Source organism: Hyaena hyaena, unplaced genomic scaffold, assembly GCF_003009895.1.
Source record: "Hyaena hyaena isolate Hyena2069 unplaced genomic scaffold, ASM300989v1 scaffold_161, whole genome shotgun sequence".
Taxonomy (NCBI): Eukaryota; Metazoa; Chordata; class Mammalia; order Carnivora; family Hyaenidae; genus Hyaena; species Hyaena hyaena.
This window is the reverse complement of record NW_024080792.1, coordinates 800,101-817,545: the sequence shown is the minus strand read 5'-3', so window position 1 is coordinate 817,545 and position 17,445 is coordinate 800,101. Positions and strand designations below refer to the sequence as shown.

General features: G+C 36.8%; 1 protein-coding gene across 15 annotated transcripts in view; it reads left to right on the top strand.

Moving 5' to 3' along the window:
* The window catches only part of CADPS2 (calcium dependent secretion activator 2), a 535,389-nt gene that overhangs the window by 404,977 nt on the left and 112,967 nt on the right, over positions 1–17,445 (top strand). For 9 of the 15 annotated variants that reach the window (XM_039239667.1, XM_039239668.1, XM_039239666.1 and 6 more), the window contains 4 exons: positions 3,990–4,091; positions 11,983–12,046; positions 14,999–15,122; positions 17,135–17,155. In XM_039239667.1, coding sequence (XP_039095598.1) covers positions 3,990–4,091; positions 11,983–12,046; positions 14,999–15,122; positions 17,135–17,155 — 311 coding nt within the window. The remainder of the gene's footprint in view (positions 1–3,989; positions 4,092–11,982; positions 12,047–14,998; positions 15,123–17,134; positions 17,156–17,445) is intronic. The other 6 variants (XM_039239670.1, XM_039239669.1, XM_039239680.1 and 3 more) reach the window with 1 other exon arrangement.

Here is a 17,445-nt window from a genome sequence, read left to right as displayed (position 1 = left end):
AGAACAAATAAGTGTATCATGTGTGGGTGATGGCGGTGTGCACAGTGAGCAGAACCAATCATATTACAGGAGAAGAGACCTGTGGGAAGGGGAGATGACACCTTCACCTCAGGTGGTTCCAGATACCTTCGCTGACTCTGAGTTCTGTCAGTTGAGATGAGAAGGGAGTGCGCAAGCCTTGCAAGACTAGAAAAGACCTCCCAGGCAGTGGGAGCAGCATATGCAAAGGCCCTGAGGCAGAGCATGTGTTCTGTGTTTGAGGGCTAGCTAGGAGGCCATCTCCAGGGTAGGGATCTGCTGTGAGGGATAGAGAAGATCAGAGTGTAAGCGTGAGGAGAGGGGATCCTAACAGGTCTTGCAGAGCATTATAAGGGTTTTGGCTTCTGCAATGACTTGTTAGCATGACAGGGTATGACTCATACTTGGAAAAGGCTCATAGTGTGTTGCCAGGACTCTGACATAGAAAAGACCAGAAGAGGGAGACCAAGGAGGCTGCAATCATACCAGGATGTGTTTTAAAAGAATAACTGACAGAAACTAATTTACAAGCTAAGTTTGTAAAGCTATTATTTTAAATTTCTATTACCTTGGGTCTACTAGATGAATGTTCATAAAATATAACTGGTTTTAAGTTTTTCTTAAAGCTGCTTTCTGCAAGTACAAATTTTAGAACTGACTTTGTTGACTTTTTGTTAATAGAGTTACTAATTCAGTGACAGCTATTTTTTTAAGTTTATTTATTTTTAGAGAGACTGTACTTGAACAGGGGAGGGGCAGAGAGAGAGAATCCCAAGTGCATGAAGCCCCACCTGGGGCTTGATTTCATGAACTGACCAACTGTGAGATCATGACCTGAGCCGAAATCAAGAGTCAGGTGCTTAAGTCAGCCACCCAAGCGCCCTGTAGGTATTTCAAATTTTATTAATTTTTATGCTCGCTGCCTTATGTAAGTAATATAGAAAATGTCTGACGTAAGTGAGTATGTTTGAAATATTCCACATTACTTCTCAGATATAGTTTCTATTTTTTAACACAGATCCTTTTTTTCCTCTTTATTATTTTCTGTGAAAACATCGAGGAAAGAGAATAAGATGTGGGCACTAAAAGCCCTGGATTTGGAATGCAAGAGACCTAGGTTCAAGTCCAGGCTCCCGCACTTATAAGCTGTATGGCCTTGGGAAAGCACCTCACCCCTTGAGCCTCAGCAGCCTCCTGTTTTGGAGGCGGCAGAACGGATTGCTGTGAGCATCTTATGTTATGCATATAAAACAACTAGCACAATACCAGGAGCATGTTAAGAATTTTGTTACTGAGAATTGCTGTGTTTTAATAACGACCAGGACAAGGAAGATCTGATGACACAGAGGTATTTGCATTTACTGGGAAGAATAATTTTAGAAGGAGCCCTTAAATGCAGCTAAGTTATTTGTTCCCAATCACTTAAGTATAGATGCCCACTCCATATACCTAATATCATACGTAGTCTGTTATACGCCCTAAAGGTGAATAAATAAGGACAAGTCCAAAATACTACTGTGTTCAACTTGTCAGATGTGTGTACTTAATTAAAGAATAAGCTCATTACAATGGCAGCCCTTCACTGTGTATAACAGTCTTTATCTTAGTGAAAGTTGACACAAGTGATATTCCCCTGACTTACCTTTCTCACTTTTCATCACCTAAACCCCTGGCTCTGTTGTGTCAGGTAGGCAAGGTGCCCCAGTGAAATTAAAATGGCGGGATGACTTGCCATATCCCTGTGAATCACAGTCTCCTTTGACAGTTGAAGCAAGGTTGATTCTAACATGACCGTGTGGTATCTGCCAAGAACAAAGACAAAGAACTGTTATCAGTCATCACAATACTAAATATAAGTTCTTTGCCCTTTTTCATCAAGTTTGCATAGATGTATTTAGTGAAATACCCACCCACAATGTGGTGTGAGTTTTAGTGCTCTCTGTGTAGTAACATACCATAGCTATAGTTTTCCTCTGAAAGCTCAAATTCCCAAGTTGATGATTTATATAGAACTCTCCACTTGAACTTTGTGATTATTGTTCTTATTCTTGAGTGATAATCTGGGTTTTTGTGTTATCATTTGCTCAGGGGATATTTACTCTGAAGTACTATGTAGAAAAAACCCATTATATCACAAATGATATATAACAAATTATTTAAAAACCTTAGGATTAGCTCAGAGTTCATTGTTTTATAATTTATAGATCAGACTTTCTTTTCTTCTTCCTAAAAAATATTTGAAAGACCAGTATTTGCCATCAGTTTTTCTGGAGTTCACAATGAAAATACATTCTGATGGAATGTATTATTCTGTGAAATTAAATAATTGATGTTTCCCTATTTAGGGAGGAAGTATAATTATAGGATTTTCAAAGCATAAATTCTAGCAGCATGTGAGTTTCTGAAATAAATTATTTACTCTATAATGGAAAAGAAATTTTTAGACTTAAGTGATGCCTTGATATGAATAAAAGGTCTTTATGTCATTATGATTCAGGTATAACTTTAAAATTAATTGCTTTTATCCTAATTGAGTAGTTGCAAGCATCAAGGATACACACACACACACACACACACACACACACACACACACGTTTATACATACGTAAAACAAGAGTGGGAGAACCAAATAAAATCTTTTTGGGAAAAGTTATGTGAAACATTTTCATAATCATTTCTACCTATTTTATACATAAGCATTGAAAATTAGTTAAAATTATAAATATATACGTCTTTAGGAACTAAAATCTAATCTTTAGAAAAATAAGCAATTTGAGGAAGAAATGGTTTGTGTTAATTATCAAATGCAGAAGAGGAATTTTGTTGAAATATATGCTTTTTGCATATGAGATTAATGTCTTTCGCTTTGCATTAACTAAGTTAAAATACGTATGTTCAAAATTTTTGATGGTGTTACCCAAGCAGATACTTAAACTGATACAGTATAAATTCTAAATCCATTGTTCATTAGAAATATTTTATACTTTTAATTCTGATCTTAGTGAAAGATGTCTGTAGAATCTTCATTATTACTTCTAAAAATTTTAATGAGATCTTGCCTTGATTCCACAGGGATATTTGGCTAAGCACAAAAATCTTGAAACATAGATGGTCTGTCTTCTCTATATGTCTTTATTCAAATATTTGTTTTTAAATAAACTTAAATTTAAATGTGCCCACACACTTAAATAAACAAAAATATGGTGCAATAAACCACTACATGTATTCAAAATTTCTATGGTTTTTCAACAATTAAAATTAAATCTCCAGTTTCACATTAGCTTAATTTTTATTTGGAAGGAAAGCAGTTAAGTTATTTTAGTTTGTGTTCAGTACGCTTTTATAATATTTCTATCCAGGGGATGTTTATTCAATTTGCCAAATGTTTGGTGCCACTATAAAACACTTTTCACAGTCATTCTCAAGGACTAATCATTGTTTTCTGTAGATCTGGAAAATATTTATTATAATCCTTTACCTTGAAGGCTGTCTAAAGCAGAATAATTCCATTGTATTCATTCCAGGTTAAAATATGAAGCAAATGGCTATAAATACCTCTTTTAAATAAATAGCTACTATAGGTGCCCGTAATGTGTATACTGTGGGTCAGTATACATTGTCCTTAATTGTTCTTCAGGGAAATATAAAGATTACACACACACACACACACACACACAACACACACACACACACACACACACAGGCACTGGGTGGCTCAGGTGGTTTAAACATCCAACTCTTGGTTTCAGCTTAGGTCATGATCTCAGGGTTCATGAGGTCAAGCCCTACGTTGGGCTCTGCATGATGGCACGGAGCCTGCTTCATATTTTCTCTGTCCCTCTCACTGTGCCCCTCCCCCACTTGCACTTTCTCTCAAAAAAATATATATATAAATAATATATATAGAAATATAAAATATATGAGAATAAACATTCTATCAATATAAATGACTGATTTTGATTTTTTTCCAGGCCTGATGGAATTGGAACAGTTTCAATGGAAGAGAAAGAGAGATTTGAAGAGATAAAAGAAAGACTGTCTTCTCTTTTAGAAAATCAGATAAGCCACTTCAGGTATATATTCTTTTCATTAATATTAAGTATTTGCTTTCCTCAGTCAACACTCCAGTCCCCTACAGATGTTTATTATGTCTTTCTGCTGCTACTCAAGAACCATCAGTAGCTTCTTCTCCAGTGCCTGCAAGGTAAGATCCACGTTCCTCAGTCTGTGGTCTGTTTCTAAGCCCACCATTCAGTTTCTACCATTCGTTAAGGTAGGTCCCTTCGCCCTTCGGTGTCCAGTGTGGAATGTATCTCTCACTTGTGCATTTCTCAGTCTTGAGTAACCTCTTTCCCCACTTTTGGTGACTAGTCCTCTCTCTCTGAATCACCAGGCAAGGAGCCTCTTTTGTCCTATATTCACAGTGGAGCCTTCCGCGATCATTCCAGCAAAGACTGAAAAACCTGAAATCTTTCAGCATGCATCATCTTTACTTTTCACTAGTTGTTTATCACATTGTTGTAACACCTATTTTTTAAGTCATTAGTTATCCTTTTATTTACGTTTTCTAAGAACAGGGTCCACACTGCCTGGCACAGTTCCTTGATCAAAAAAATTAACCATTTAAACTGAGAAACATTTGTAGAGTGAAAGGTCAAAAATCTTAATATTTTTCCTCCTGATTATAGTCAGCTCAACAGAACATAATGGTTAAAAACAGAAATTTGCCAATATGTCCCCCCCCCTTTTTAATCATGTTTATCAGGTCCTATAAAATGTTGTGAAGTCAGTATGTTGTGTCTTACAACATGCCTGTCTTGTTGCAGGGATCAGATCTGAAATCATTTCATCATTATTAAAAAAATTCAGTTACTATACTTTGTTAATAGTTGGAAAAAGCTGTTAGGTAACCACAACCTTCTAGGCGTATTATAAGTCTTCTGCTATGAGCCTCACTAGCCCAAGAGAAGAGACCTGCAGCACGGACGGTAAAGCCTCCCACAGGGACAGCCCAGCCTGATTCCCCTTTAGCAAACACCCAGTCTAGTGTACCCACCTTAGGTGCATATAGCTTCCATTCAGGTTTTTACTGCCATGCTTTTGAAAATGATCAGACAGCCAAGGTCATCAGATATTTGAGGAAAGTATTTAATGTGGAAAACAGAGCCTAAAATAAGTAAATACAAAAAAAAAAAAGCAATTGGGAAGACATAAAGATTATATGGGGAAAAGAAAATTAATGAGGGGGCTTAGGCAATGAAAACCTGTTATTCATGTCCTCCGAGAGGTTTAAGAAGATAGAGCATCTATAAAACAAAAGGAGGATGTTGTTACAAAGAAGAAAAAAAAAGAATAAACCTCAGGGAACAAATACAAACTCTTAGAAATCATATGCAAATGCTACACAAACACACACTATTAAAAAAAATAAGTTAATGAAACCTTTTAAAAACTAACAGGATAAAGGTAGGAAAATAGAAATATAAAGGTAAGAAAAATTAAGGATTTGCTCAGGAGTTTCACACACCATAAGTAATAGGAATTTGGAAACAGGTAAGGCTGAAAGTAGGAAATTGACCATATATTTATGCAAAGGCATTTTATTGAAGTAAAAGACATAAGTGTTCACAGTGAAAGAGCTCATTGAGCACCCAGCATAGTGGATTAGAATAGATACTCATCAGGGACATTTTCACGAACTTACAGCATCTTGGGGATTAAAGAGAAGATCCTGAAATACAAAGAATCCAGAATCAGAATAACTCCTCAACATTGATTTGTTCTACAAACATATTGAGTACATATTATGTGTCAGGCAGAGAACAAAGTTAAAGTTCCTTTACTTCGACTTTCTTTCCGGTATGAGGAGCAATACTGATATTCAGAACACAATGCGTCAGTGATTTGAAAATTCTATTATTTTCATCCTAGAATTCTATACCGGTAACAGTCTTAACGGTAGTAGTAGAATAATATTTTCAGACATCAGGACCTTAAAAGTTATGCTTCTTGGGGTGCCTGACTGGTTCAGTCAATAGAGCATGCAGTGCTTGATCTCAGGAGTCATGAGTTCAAGCTCCATGTTGGGTGTGGAGCCCACTTTAAAGAAAAAATGCTTCTCATAATCCCTTTCTGGAGAATACAAATCCAAGACAAAAGAGAAAACAAAGAGGGGTGGTTTAGATCCCTGAAACTGAAAATCAGCATTAAACAGGAGGGAATCTTCTACATGATAGTTAATAGAAAATCCCAAGTGATGGTTGAACTTAAAGAGCAGCCAGTTCTGATAAGAGCAGGTTAGAAAAATTCTTGAAGTAAATTAAATTAACAAAATACTAAAATGTTTTAGTAAATTGAGAGAGAATTTACCCATTTGGAAGCGAGTTTGGAGTTCTATTAATTAGATTATATTAGTTATACTGGAATATGGAATTACATTAGATAAGGTCTATAAAATGAGGAAATTTGGCCCACCTTGGTAGTCCAGTCACGTGAGCATCTGACTCTTGATTTCCACTCACATCATGATCTCACGGTTGTAAGATCTAGCCCCGCGTCAGACTCTGTGCTGTCAGCGCAGATTCTTGTGATTCTTCCTCTCTCTCACCCGCCACCGTGCATACATGCACTCTTAGATGTGTCCTCTCTCTGTCTCTCAAAATAAACAAAAATTTTTTAAAAAACAAAGAACAAAGACAAGTATTAAATATTAACAAAATGATGACACATAAGATATCATCGTACTGTGTCTCAGTTATCTAGGACGTTTACATAATGTAAATACTGCATTTAATCCCCCAAATGGTATAACTGTGTTAGAAAGATAGAAAGGATAGGAATTAAATTTAGGGTTGGGTAAAGTAGTCAAAAATTTAAAAAACTACCTATGTCTAACATGGGATGATATTTACCCTGTTATCAAAAACTTTTCGAGACTAGGGGCGCCTGGGTGGCTTAGTCGGTTAAGCATCCGACTTTCACTTAGGTCATGATCTCGTGGTTCGTGGGTTCGAGCCCCGCGTCGGGCTCTGTGCTGACTGCCAGCTCAGAGCCTGGAGCCTCTTTCGGTCTGTGACTCCCTCTCTCTCTGACCCTCCCCTGCTCAGCTGTCTCTCTCTCTCCTAGAAATAAATAAAACAGTAAAAAAAAAATTTTTTTTTAACTTTTCGAGACTAAAATATGTGAAAAAAGGCTTTTCAACATATTAAACATAAGACAATAAAAATGATTCTTGAGAGATGAGAAACAAATATATAAGCCCTTTCATTGCCTCTGCTTAGCACTTGGAGAGTATTTCCGGGCTATGGCTCAGCAAGAAGAATCCCAGTGGACCCTGACTTGAGACAGAGGTTGGAGTCCAGGAAGGACGAGACAGCTAGAGTTTTCAGATCAGACTTCTAAAGAAAGAGAAGAGAGACCTACAGTTACTTGTTGAGGGTCCCCTTAGAGTCTCCAACTAAGTATTGATCTGAGCAAGTATGTAAGGAAATTATTTAAAGTCAGGCAAATAATCCTTTCTCTCTGTGGTAGAATTACAGAGGATAATCCCCAAAGCGAACACAGAGCTAAGAGGAGTACCAGTTTCTACCACCCAGAGTAGAAAGCTTCTAAGTCATGAGTAGCAGGTAGAATACTGAGAGGGTTTTTGTCTCAGTGTTGGAAAAACAGCCCTGTTTTTATCTCTCCTGTTGAGGATTAAAATCAAAATTCAAATAAATCAAACTGTTTTTAAGTAATTTCATTGTATTCCAGAACAAAGCTCAAGAATAAAGGAATATAAAAATATTGAGCCACCAATAATGTAAAATAACACTGTCTACCATCCAGTCAAAACTTTCTAGGCATATGGAAAAAAAAAAAGGTAAAATATAACCAATGAAGAGAACAAAAACAACCAAAAGTGGAAATGACACAGAGGATAGAATTCGTAAACCATAATATTAAAAGAATTACTATCAAATTTCACATGTTCAACCTGTTAAAGGCTTTAATGGAAAACCTGCAGTGTCATACTTAATAGTGGAACACTGAATGCTTTTCACCTAAGATCTAAAGCAAGGCAAGGATGTTTACTCAGAAATCAGTATTCAAGGTAGTGTGGTGTGGACAGTTCAGAAGTAGAATCCTACACATATGGTCAATTGATTTTCAAAACATATACAAAGATAATTTGCAAAGTATGCTTTTTTCAATAAATGTTAACCTGGACTCATCCCTCATACGTGATTGAAAAGTTAGCCTGAAATGGATAGATCTAGAAAATGGAAAATGTCTCTGTCCTTGGACTAAGCCAGGATTCTTAAAACACCAAAATCATGATTCATAAATGGAAAAATTTTTCCTAGAACTTCCAACAACATTAAAATTTTTTATCTTCCAGGAGCGCCTGGGTGATTCAGTCAGTTAAGCGTCTGAATTTGGCCCAGATCATGATCTCACGGTTTGTGGGCTCGAGCCCCACATCAGGCTCGGTGCTGACAACTCAGAGCCTGAGGCCCATCTTCAGATTCTGTGTCTCCCTCTTTCTCTGACCCTCCCCTGCTCACGCTGTCTCTATCTCTCTCTCAAAAATAAATTTAAAAAATTTGATCTGCCAAAGACATTAAAAGATTAAGAGATAACATGCCAGAATGGGAAAAACTATTTGCACAATACATATCCCATATTTATATATTCTACGTAAAATATATAAATAACTCTTAAAACTTAGTAAGAAATAACTCAATAAAAATGTGCTATTTCACCGAAGACATGGTGAAAAGACATATGAAAAGATGCTCAACATCATTACTCTTTAGGGAAATACAGACTAAAACACAGTAAGGTACTACTACGTCATTAGCATAGCTAAAATTTAAAAAGTACTACCCAAGGTGTTGGCATGGATGTGAAATTGGAACTCTGCATATTTTGTTGATAGGAATATAAAAGGATACAACCCATTTTATATGATAGTTTGCAGGTTTTAAAAAATTTAAACATCTACCACATGACCCAGCCTTTCCACCTATAGGTAGGTATTCCCCCAAGAGAAATGAAACATGTCCACGCAAAGACTTTTATGTGAATGCTCAGACCTTAACATACCAGCATTATTCCTAATAACCAGAATATGAAAACAAGCCAGATGGCCATCAACAAGGAATAGATAAACAATGTATTGCAATACTTCTGAGCAGTAAAAAGGAATAAACTGTTGATAGCATAAAAAATATATTGAGGGAAATTAGATGCAGAAAAGTACATGCTATGATTTCTCTTACATAAAATTATAGAAAATAGAAATTAATCCAAATGACAAAGTAAATCAATGGTTGCCTGGGCCCAGTGGGTGGGGAAAGAACATTTGGGGGTCATGAATATGTATGTTAAGTTGACTGTAGTGATGCTTTCACAGGTGTTTACATATGTCAAAACTTATCAAATTATATATTTTAAATATGTACAGTTCATTGTATATCCTTTGTACCTCTAAATCTATTAACCACTAAGTACTTCCATACTTAGTGGAAAGTTAGTAGAAAAATATTTAAACCTGAAAAGTCAAGAATTAGAAATAATTAGCATGTAGGTTAGGAATATAATTTTTAAATACTGAAAGAAGTAGCTAAAAGTTATACACTTTTTTTCTGGAGATATTTACTTGGGGAGTGGGGTGGAAATGACAAAATGCTTCTGTTGTTCATAAAAACCCTGTAAAAGAAGTTTCCTTTCAGACTATATACATATAAAACTTTGATGAAAAGAAATCCTGCATTTTCAAATGGAGAAGGAAAAGAAACAAATGTGGGACACGTCTATCCAAGTTCATTTATCTGTGTAATTAATTTACTAGGGTAGGAATCAGGGTGATTTTAATTCAGCTTAGATATTAAACTGTGTTGAATTATCAAATTTGATAATTGAGTATTTTCCACTTTGCTTTGCTGTTAGAGAGCTATTAAAGTGGTAAAAACCCAAAATATTTATCTTGAAAGGCAGAACAAAACTATTCCTTTCTTTTAAAACTCATTTTGTAAAGATTAATTAAGCCTCTGTGTAGTTATTTTCTGTACTTTATTGATTCAGGATTACTTGTACTCTGTAAATGTGCTGAATTATTTACACATCATGGGCAGCTAATGCTAATTCAGAACATACCCAGTGGGACCTCAGAGCCCTGAAATGCTAAATGTAATCTGGGGATCAGTAACATTCCATTCATAAAATGTGTCACCCACAGGTTAATGGAAATAAACAATAGGAAAGACAATGGATGGATTATGCAAATACACTGAAAAGATTTAAGCAGGGGGAGGGGACTATAAGAACCCAATTTGCGTTTTATTTAAACGTGGATTAAGGTTTATGGTACACAAAATGATGAAAGCTACTTTCCTAATGCTCTAAGAGGCAACACTGCCCAGGATACAAAACTATCAAAAATAAATCGGTTGTTGCTTTTATGCTCAGAAGCGGAGGGGAGTAAGAGAATGCACGGAGGCAAGAGTAAGTGAAGGAAATTTTTACCAGCAAGCAAAATGATAAACACTGTTCTGAAGAAAAATTTGAGTGACTGGATTTATGACACTTTTTGCATTTTCTGAAACTAATAAAACTTTCATAAAACTAAACCCAGCCCTGATATAAATTTAACAACTGCTTTGTGAGAAATCAGCCTTTAATCATTCTTTAATCACTCTTCAAACTTCACTCCTATAAAATAATTTGAATTTAACATATATGAGCTTTAAGGGAAACCTGTTCAAATTGCCTGGTGAAAAAAATAGTTTTATTGTGAATTACATCTTAGAAGATCTGTTAACCAAGTCCCTGAATAGTGGCAGAGGACAGACATGGAAATAAACAAAGTAACTTCAAGTTACTAGTTTGAAGCTTTTTTTTTTTTGTTTTTTAATTTATTTCTGGGGGGTGGGGGGGCAACCGAGCAAGGAGGGTCAGAGAGAGAAGGAGACAAAGAATCCGAAGCAGGCTCCAGGCTCTGAGCTAGCTGTCAGCACAGATCCCGATGTGGGGCTCGAACCCACAAACCGTGAGATCATGACCTGAGCTGAAGTCGGGCACTTAACCAACTGAGCCACCCAGGCGCCCCTAGTTTGAAGCTTTCTAGTCTGGAGTGAAGTGGCAGTCTATGGACAGCTCAGCTGCCTGGAGCACTTGATCTTGGGGGAGGAGGCAGTGATTGGGTTACTGAACCTGATTCAACAAAGCAAGGGGCTCCAGCGGGATGAAGTGGCCCTGACATTCTCTGCTCTTTAAGTGAAAGTGACCTGAAGAGGGACCCCCTTGTGAAGAGCTATAAATCTGTTACCACCATGTGTCGACTAACTTCCAAGGAGCCCGCTCGCTGGCCCAGCCTCTGACCCTGGTGTCAGAGCACCAGCGGAACCTGCCCTCCGGTTGCGGGGGTACATTAAGAAGACACAGCACTGGAAGCACTGAAGATGACCCACTCTGCTGCCAAACTGCAGAGCTCCCCCAGGTTTATGTGTGTTGTGTGGGGAGGTGGTAGAGTTAGCCACCGGCACAGACAGACAGACGGAGAGCTAGAACCCATTTTGTACTAGCAGTTATGTCTGTGGGGTGTTTCCACCTCAAGCCACACAAGTACGGCAGGAGATGGGGGAAGTCATTTTGTTGATGATAGAGCTTGATAACAACAAACCTCAAGAAATTTTTAGGGAATGTATTTTAATTATCTCTCGAAAAGGACCTTGCTCTCTGAGCCTGTATCGTCAAAACTGTAGACCGTTTCCATCACAGCTTACACCCTTACTGTTTAAAGAAATTTGAAGCATGGAACTGGGTAAACTGCTGCTGTTAAAATTTTTCCCAGATGCGCTGATGCTATTTTAACCAACTTTTCACTGTTCTTTAATAATGCCAAGTAATAGAAGTGGGAATAATTTGGCAGTCTTGGATATTAAATGTTTGACTTTTTTGTCCCTCCTTTTGTTTTTTAAGATACTGTTTTCCCTTTGGACGACCTGAGGGTGCCCTGAAAGCTACACTTTCATTACTCGAAAGGGTATGTTTGAACACTACCTTGTAAACACTGTTTGTGCTCTCTGTAGCTGTATATTTCAGTTTCTGACCCAGGCAGACAAGGCCTTTCCAAACAAGTGTGTTCCCTGAGGCCGTTGGTCACATTTCATCACTTTGCCACCTGCTCTTACTACAGCTCCTCCTGTTGATTACTTCTTCCTCGCAGAGACCTCTCTGAAGCCCTCCCCTGCCGTCCTGTGCCTTTTCCCCCACCTCTGTCTTTCCCTCATGAGATTTTCTAGTTAAGTATACTTATCTGGTTTTCAGACATCACGGTTGTCTTTTATTACACCCCCCCCCACAATTTATTTGAACTTCTGTCATATTTGTTATACCTGTAAGAGCTTATCATTTAATATTTACAATATATCATGCTTTTCATTCTAAATCAATCTCAGAAATCTCTTCAACTTGTGTTACTTTAAATGAATACATGAATTGAGGAAATTCATTTTCCCTTAACTGAACAACAAACAAAGTTTTCATATCTATGCTAAAATACATTCTCCGCTCCTGGTTTTGTGGCAGACTAAATTTGAAAGGGAAGAATTCTTTTCATTTGTTTATAAAACTATGCATATGCTAGGTGGGTCCTAACAGTTAAGTCATGTGGACAATTCCAGTTCCTTATCAGTATCAAAAAGAATTTCTAAGGATCATTTATAGCTCATGATTTGAATGTTCTGGTCCTGACTTATTGACTTCAGGCACTCGATCTTGCCCACTTTTCTGCCAAATGAATTCTAGATTGTTTATTAGCATTTCCATTACAAGCAAAAAGTGACATTTTTCACTGATTTAAGCACTTGGAAGAGGAGGGCTAGAACTGATGACTGTCACGAGGTCTTCGGATCATACAGTGGTTTCATCTGTATATCCCTACCTTATCACTGATCCCTGTGCCTCACGTGATAGAAATATTATTATAGTAGTGACCTGTTTTATTTGAATTTTTGTAATAAAGCTGCATGTAACCCAGGCGTTTCAAAGTATTCATTGCATCCAATTCATTAAGGTATCATAGAAAAGATAAAATCTTTACAGAGAGCTTTATTTTTGGAATGGCATCTCATCCTGGGGACCTAATACAGCCTCTCTCTGTTCTGGTTTCCACGGTAGAGCCTCCCTCCTTCCCCCGCCCCCCGCCCCCACCCCAGCATGGAAGAGTTAGTAATAGCAGAGCCGCCCTCCTGCCCTGACAGGCAGTGGGATGAACAGTGACCTTTTTCCCAGTTATAGTCACTAATCGTGGCTCTCGCTGAACTGAGACAGAAATGGGAAGACCATCTCTTCATTTTCACGTCTCTGTATGTATTGACATCTTAGAAAAATACAGTCTCCATGTGAATTCTTCATACTTATTCTGCCTGGGAAAAAAAATGGAGAAGATACAGGAGACGGGCTGTGTCTCCCCTTTTGCACTTAAACCCTGACTTTGTCCTTTGCCAGGAAAGAGGGTACAGTTCCCTCCATTCCAAATTAAATATCCAGCTTCTGGATAATATGAACTATCCCCTGATTTCATCCCCACACTCACCTCTGTAACGGACCACGTACATTCTAGTTTCAACAGCTCTCTCTATTATTTAAAAGTGTACCACTGTGGGAAGGCTTGATAGTAAAGTTCATTGTCTGCATGTGGGAGAAAATCAATTTTAAATTTAAATCTTACAAATAATCACTTTAAAAATAACAGTACATTTTAAAAAGCTTTTTTTTTTTTTACTATGAGCAGAAGGGTTTTCCTGCCTACAAAGACTGTAATGTGCAGTTCTAATTAAAGTGCCAAATATATGTAAAATGTGTTAAAAATCTTAATATGATACTATGAAGAATAATTGAATTTGATGGGAAGGAAATTTTTAAGTGATAAAGTTTGTTGTTTTGAAAAGGAAACATTGCCTAACAAAATTAAAATTCGTTGTGAAGGATTGCCAGTGCTTAAATGGTTGAATAAATTTGAAATTATAAAATCCTTCATGCTGAAGCTGATCAAAAGAGAATGAAGTCATAAAGTATGGATGTTTTCATGTCCTTTTGATGATTCTTTAAGGCGAAAGACTAATAGGATAGTAAGAATACTTACTGTTCTTCTTTATACTCATATTTTGCCATATATTTTATAATTTGAATGTAAGCAAAACCAGAAAAGCTGCATTAAATATGTGGAAAAGTAGTTCTGGACTAATGGTATAATCAAAACTGTAAGCAGTTTTATCACTGAAAAAATTTTAAGGGAAATTATCAGTGAGGCATCAGAAAAGTACTTAAATACGTTATATCTTGAAATCTGGATATGACTGCATTTTTGCCTTGCCGGTAGTAATACTTATAAAGGAAAAAAATCCAAAAATATAGTTAAGAACTCAATGGAAAATAATTTGTTCTTTTTAATTCCAGAAAGTTTCTGTTTGTTTTAACAGAAATTCCATTCATTTCACTAAAACAAAGATTTTCCTCCCCCTCAGTAGATCACAGTAATTAAAGTTTAATTGTGAGAATTAGAGATCGCGATTTTTATAGAGCTCAAAAACGGTGCTTATTATTAATGGAATTTTGTTACTGTTTTCATACATGTTGTTCAAAAGATTTAAAGCTTTTAAATTAGGGATGTGCAAAAGAAACTTTATACTTGTCCCAAGGACTATAATCCTGATCTAAACAGCTGCTCTAATGGTGTCGTGGGCCCCTGGAGGAAGTGACAGTCCTCACACTGAATGGTGGCTTGGCCTAGGGGAGGTTTTGATGTGCATAAATGAGGCTTAGACAGGAGGAGCCAAGATTGGCGGATTAGGTTCCCAGTTGTGAAGTGCCGACTCATTACTTTCCCCCAGTGTTACCTAGGACACCTTCCTAGTAATAGATACAGGACAATTTGTGTAATTTGATTTTACAGTCTCTTTTATGCAATCTCTCTCTCTTTCCCTCTCTTTAGGTCTTAATGAAAGATATCGCCACTCCCATACCAGCAGAAGAGGTGAAAAAAGTGGTCAGAAAATGTCTGGAGAAAGCTGCCTTGATCAATTACACTAGGCTCACAGAATATGCCAAAATAGAAGGTCAGTGCAGTGAGCAATTGCCGAAGTGGCAGTGAGAGCCAACAATGCCTATTAACTGAATTTTCTGTGAGAAGTTCTTTCCTTTCCTGAACAAACCTGTACCGTGGCAAAGGGAAATGTCTCATTAAAATCTCAGCTGGTGAACTGAAGAGCTTTTTCCTATTCATTGCTTTAATATGCCTCCTGGGACTCTGCTTGAATGAAAGACCCAGGATTCGTGCTTAAGTTGTCCTTTGTTCTTATTTTGAGTTTTCAGGGAACCAAAAGGTGTTTTCATGGGTTGTATTTTTTGACATTACCGTAAGTATGTCTAACGTATCAACTGGAGGCAGTGTCTTCTTTCCTGATCAGTAGCAGTGTAGTATTACATAATTTTATTTTCTGTTCAACAGTGTCGCTCAGAGAAGGAAGAAACTTGTTGATTATGGTGAGGGCCAGAATAAACTGATAGAATTCCCTGCAACTTCTCATTGCTTGCAATATATTAACACATTTGAACAATTACATTTCTTGAGGGGGCTGCACATTTTTTTCTCTTCCTTCAGATTTCACTCATTAAGAATACTGAGATTTAAGACGCTTAGAAATAACCAGATCGAAATGTGTGGCAAAGACACAAAAATCTGCTTTATTTGACAATCCTCTGATATGACTAGAAATAATAGAAAGGACCTCAAATTTTTTGCTCTAATTACCCATAAAACTGGCTTGTGTCATACATGTAGCATTCACTTAGGAAAAAAGTTTGCAGAGTTAAACACTTACATCTAAAAATAAAGGCAAACCCTCTATTAGAAAAATTTTAGTAACTTTTAATATAACATTGTACTGAATTATAAATTTCTTAATTATTGATATGAAGATAGTTTTATCAAAAGTAGTATGATGAAAAAGATTGACTATAATTGGCAGTGTTATATCCTTTTTCTCTCTCCAAATCTGATCAAGCTTTCTAACAAGCATGCAATAACCAACCTCCTGAGTGATTAACAAAAAAGCCATCCTATCACTATAGCAACCGATATTATATCACGAGAGTAACAACATGAAACCTCCTTAGTTACCAGTTTAACATCATTAATTATGATATCATGTTGTGTTAAAGCAAAAGCAATGAATATTAGATCATTTGGAGAAAGTGGAAGATAAACAGATTGGTTTTCACATTGTGAATACTCAAACAATCTTCGTGTTTTGGAATATTTTGTGTTGTGAACACGGGTAGAAAAAGTTGATATGAAAATAGACCCATTAAAACCTTTCAAATCTAGTAAAGGGAAAAAAGTTTGTGCACAACTGAATAAACACAGTATTGTTTTATCCAGATGTTTAAACTCGATCCAAAAAAAACCTATGAGAACCCTTTTGTTCTTAACTGTCCATTCTAGTTAGTATCTTTCATTGTCCAGCAATACTGAAAAGATGGGATGTTTCTCTTTTCTAGTCCCAGAGTCCATTTTAACATGGGCAAATAAAATTATTTGTCACAGCCATGGAGAGCTTTTATTAATTAGCTAGACAAACGTGTTAACACGTTTGGTGGTCAAAAGACATAGCTGTTCCTCTGGATCACACATAAAAACGAGTCTGTGTTAGAGAAAATCCTATTCTAGGACCAAATGAACAGGGAGCAGGGAGCACTCACACCCCCTTCCTTTCTCGAGTCCTCTGTCTCTTACTTGTAGTCTATTGTGAGAATATTCTAGAAAATGGATCCTAGAAATCTAGTGGGTGGGACTACTGAGCAGTCTCCATTTTCAGAAAAACAAAATGCATGCTTATGAGAACATTTCTATGCGTTACATTTTCTCCCTTCCTTCCCACCCCTTTTGTAGATGTTAAAAAATAAAGCGCTCTTTGCTTTATGCTCAGGACCAGACCAAAAACAAAATCAAATTTAAGTTAGAAATAGGAAGTGGGCCACTTTTCTTTGCTTAATTGACTTTCTGCATTATGTGAGCAACATGGGTGGAGCCTGCTTTTTTCCTAAATTGTCTTTTCTTATGTTTTAGGCCCAGCAGAAAAGGAAGCAGGTAATGAATGTTCGTGCATGCACGTGCCGTTATTTCTATTGTGGTGCCATGATGTTTGATATCAATGCGTAGCTGTCTGCTTTTCAGGCCTCCTAGAAGTGCCTTTGATTAAGATACTGAAAATACTTTCATTTGGGGAAAACTATTGTTAATGCTCTGTAGGTAAAATACAGGCCATTTATCCCTGTTAACGTTCAGCATTTTTTATACGCACTCAAAGCAAAAACCTGAGGCTGTATTAATATTCTACATTATGTTTTAAGCATGGACGGTAATCTTATTTGGAAACT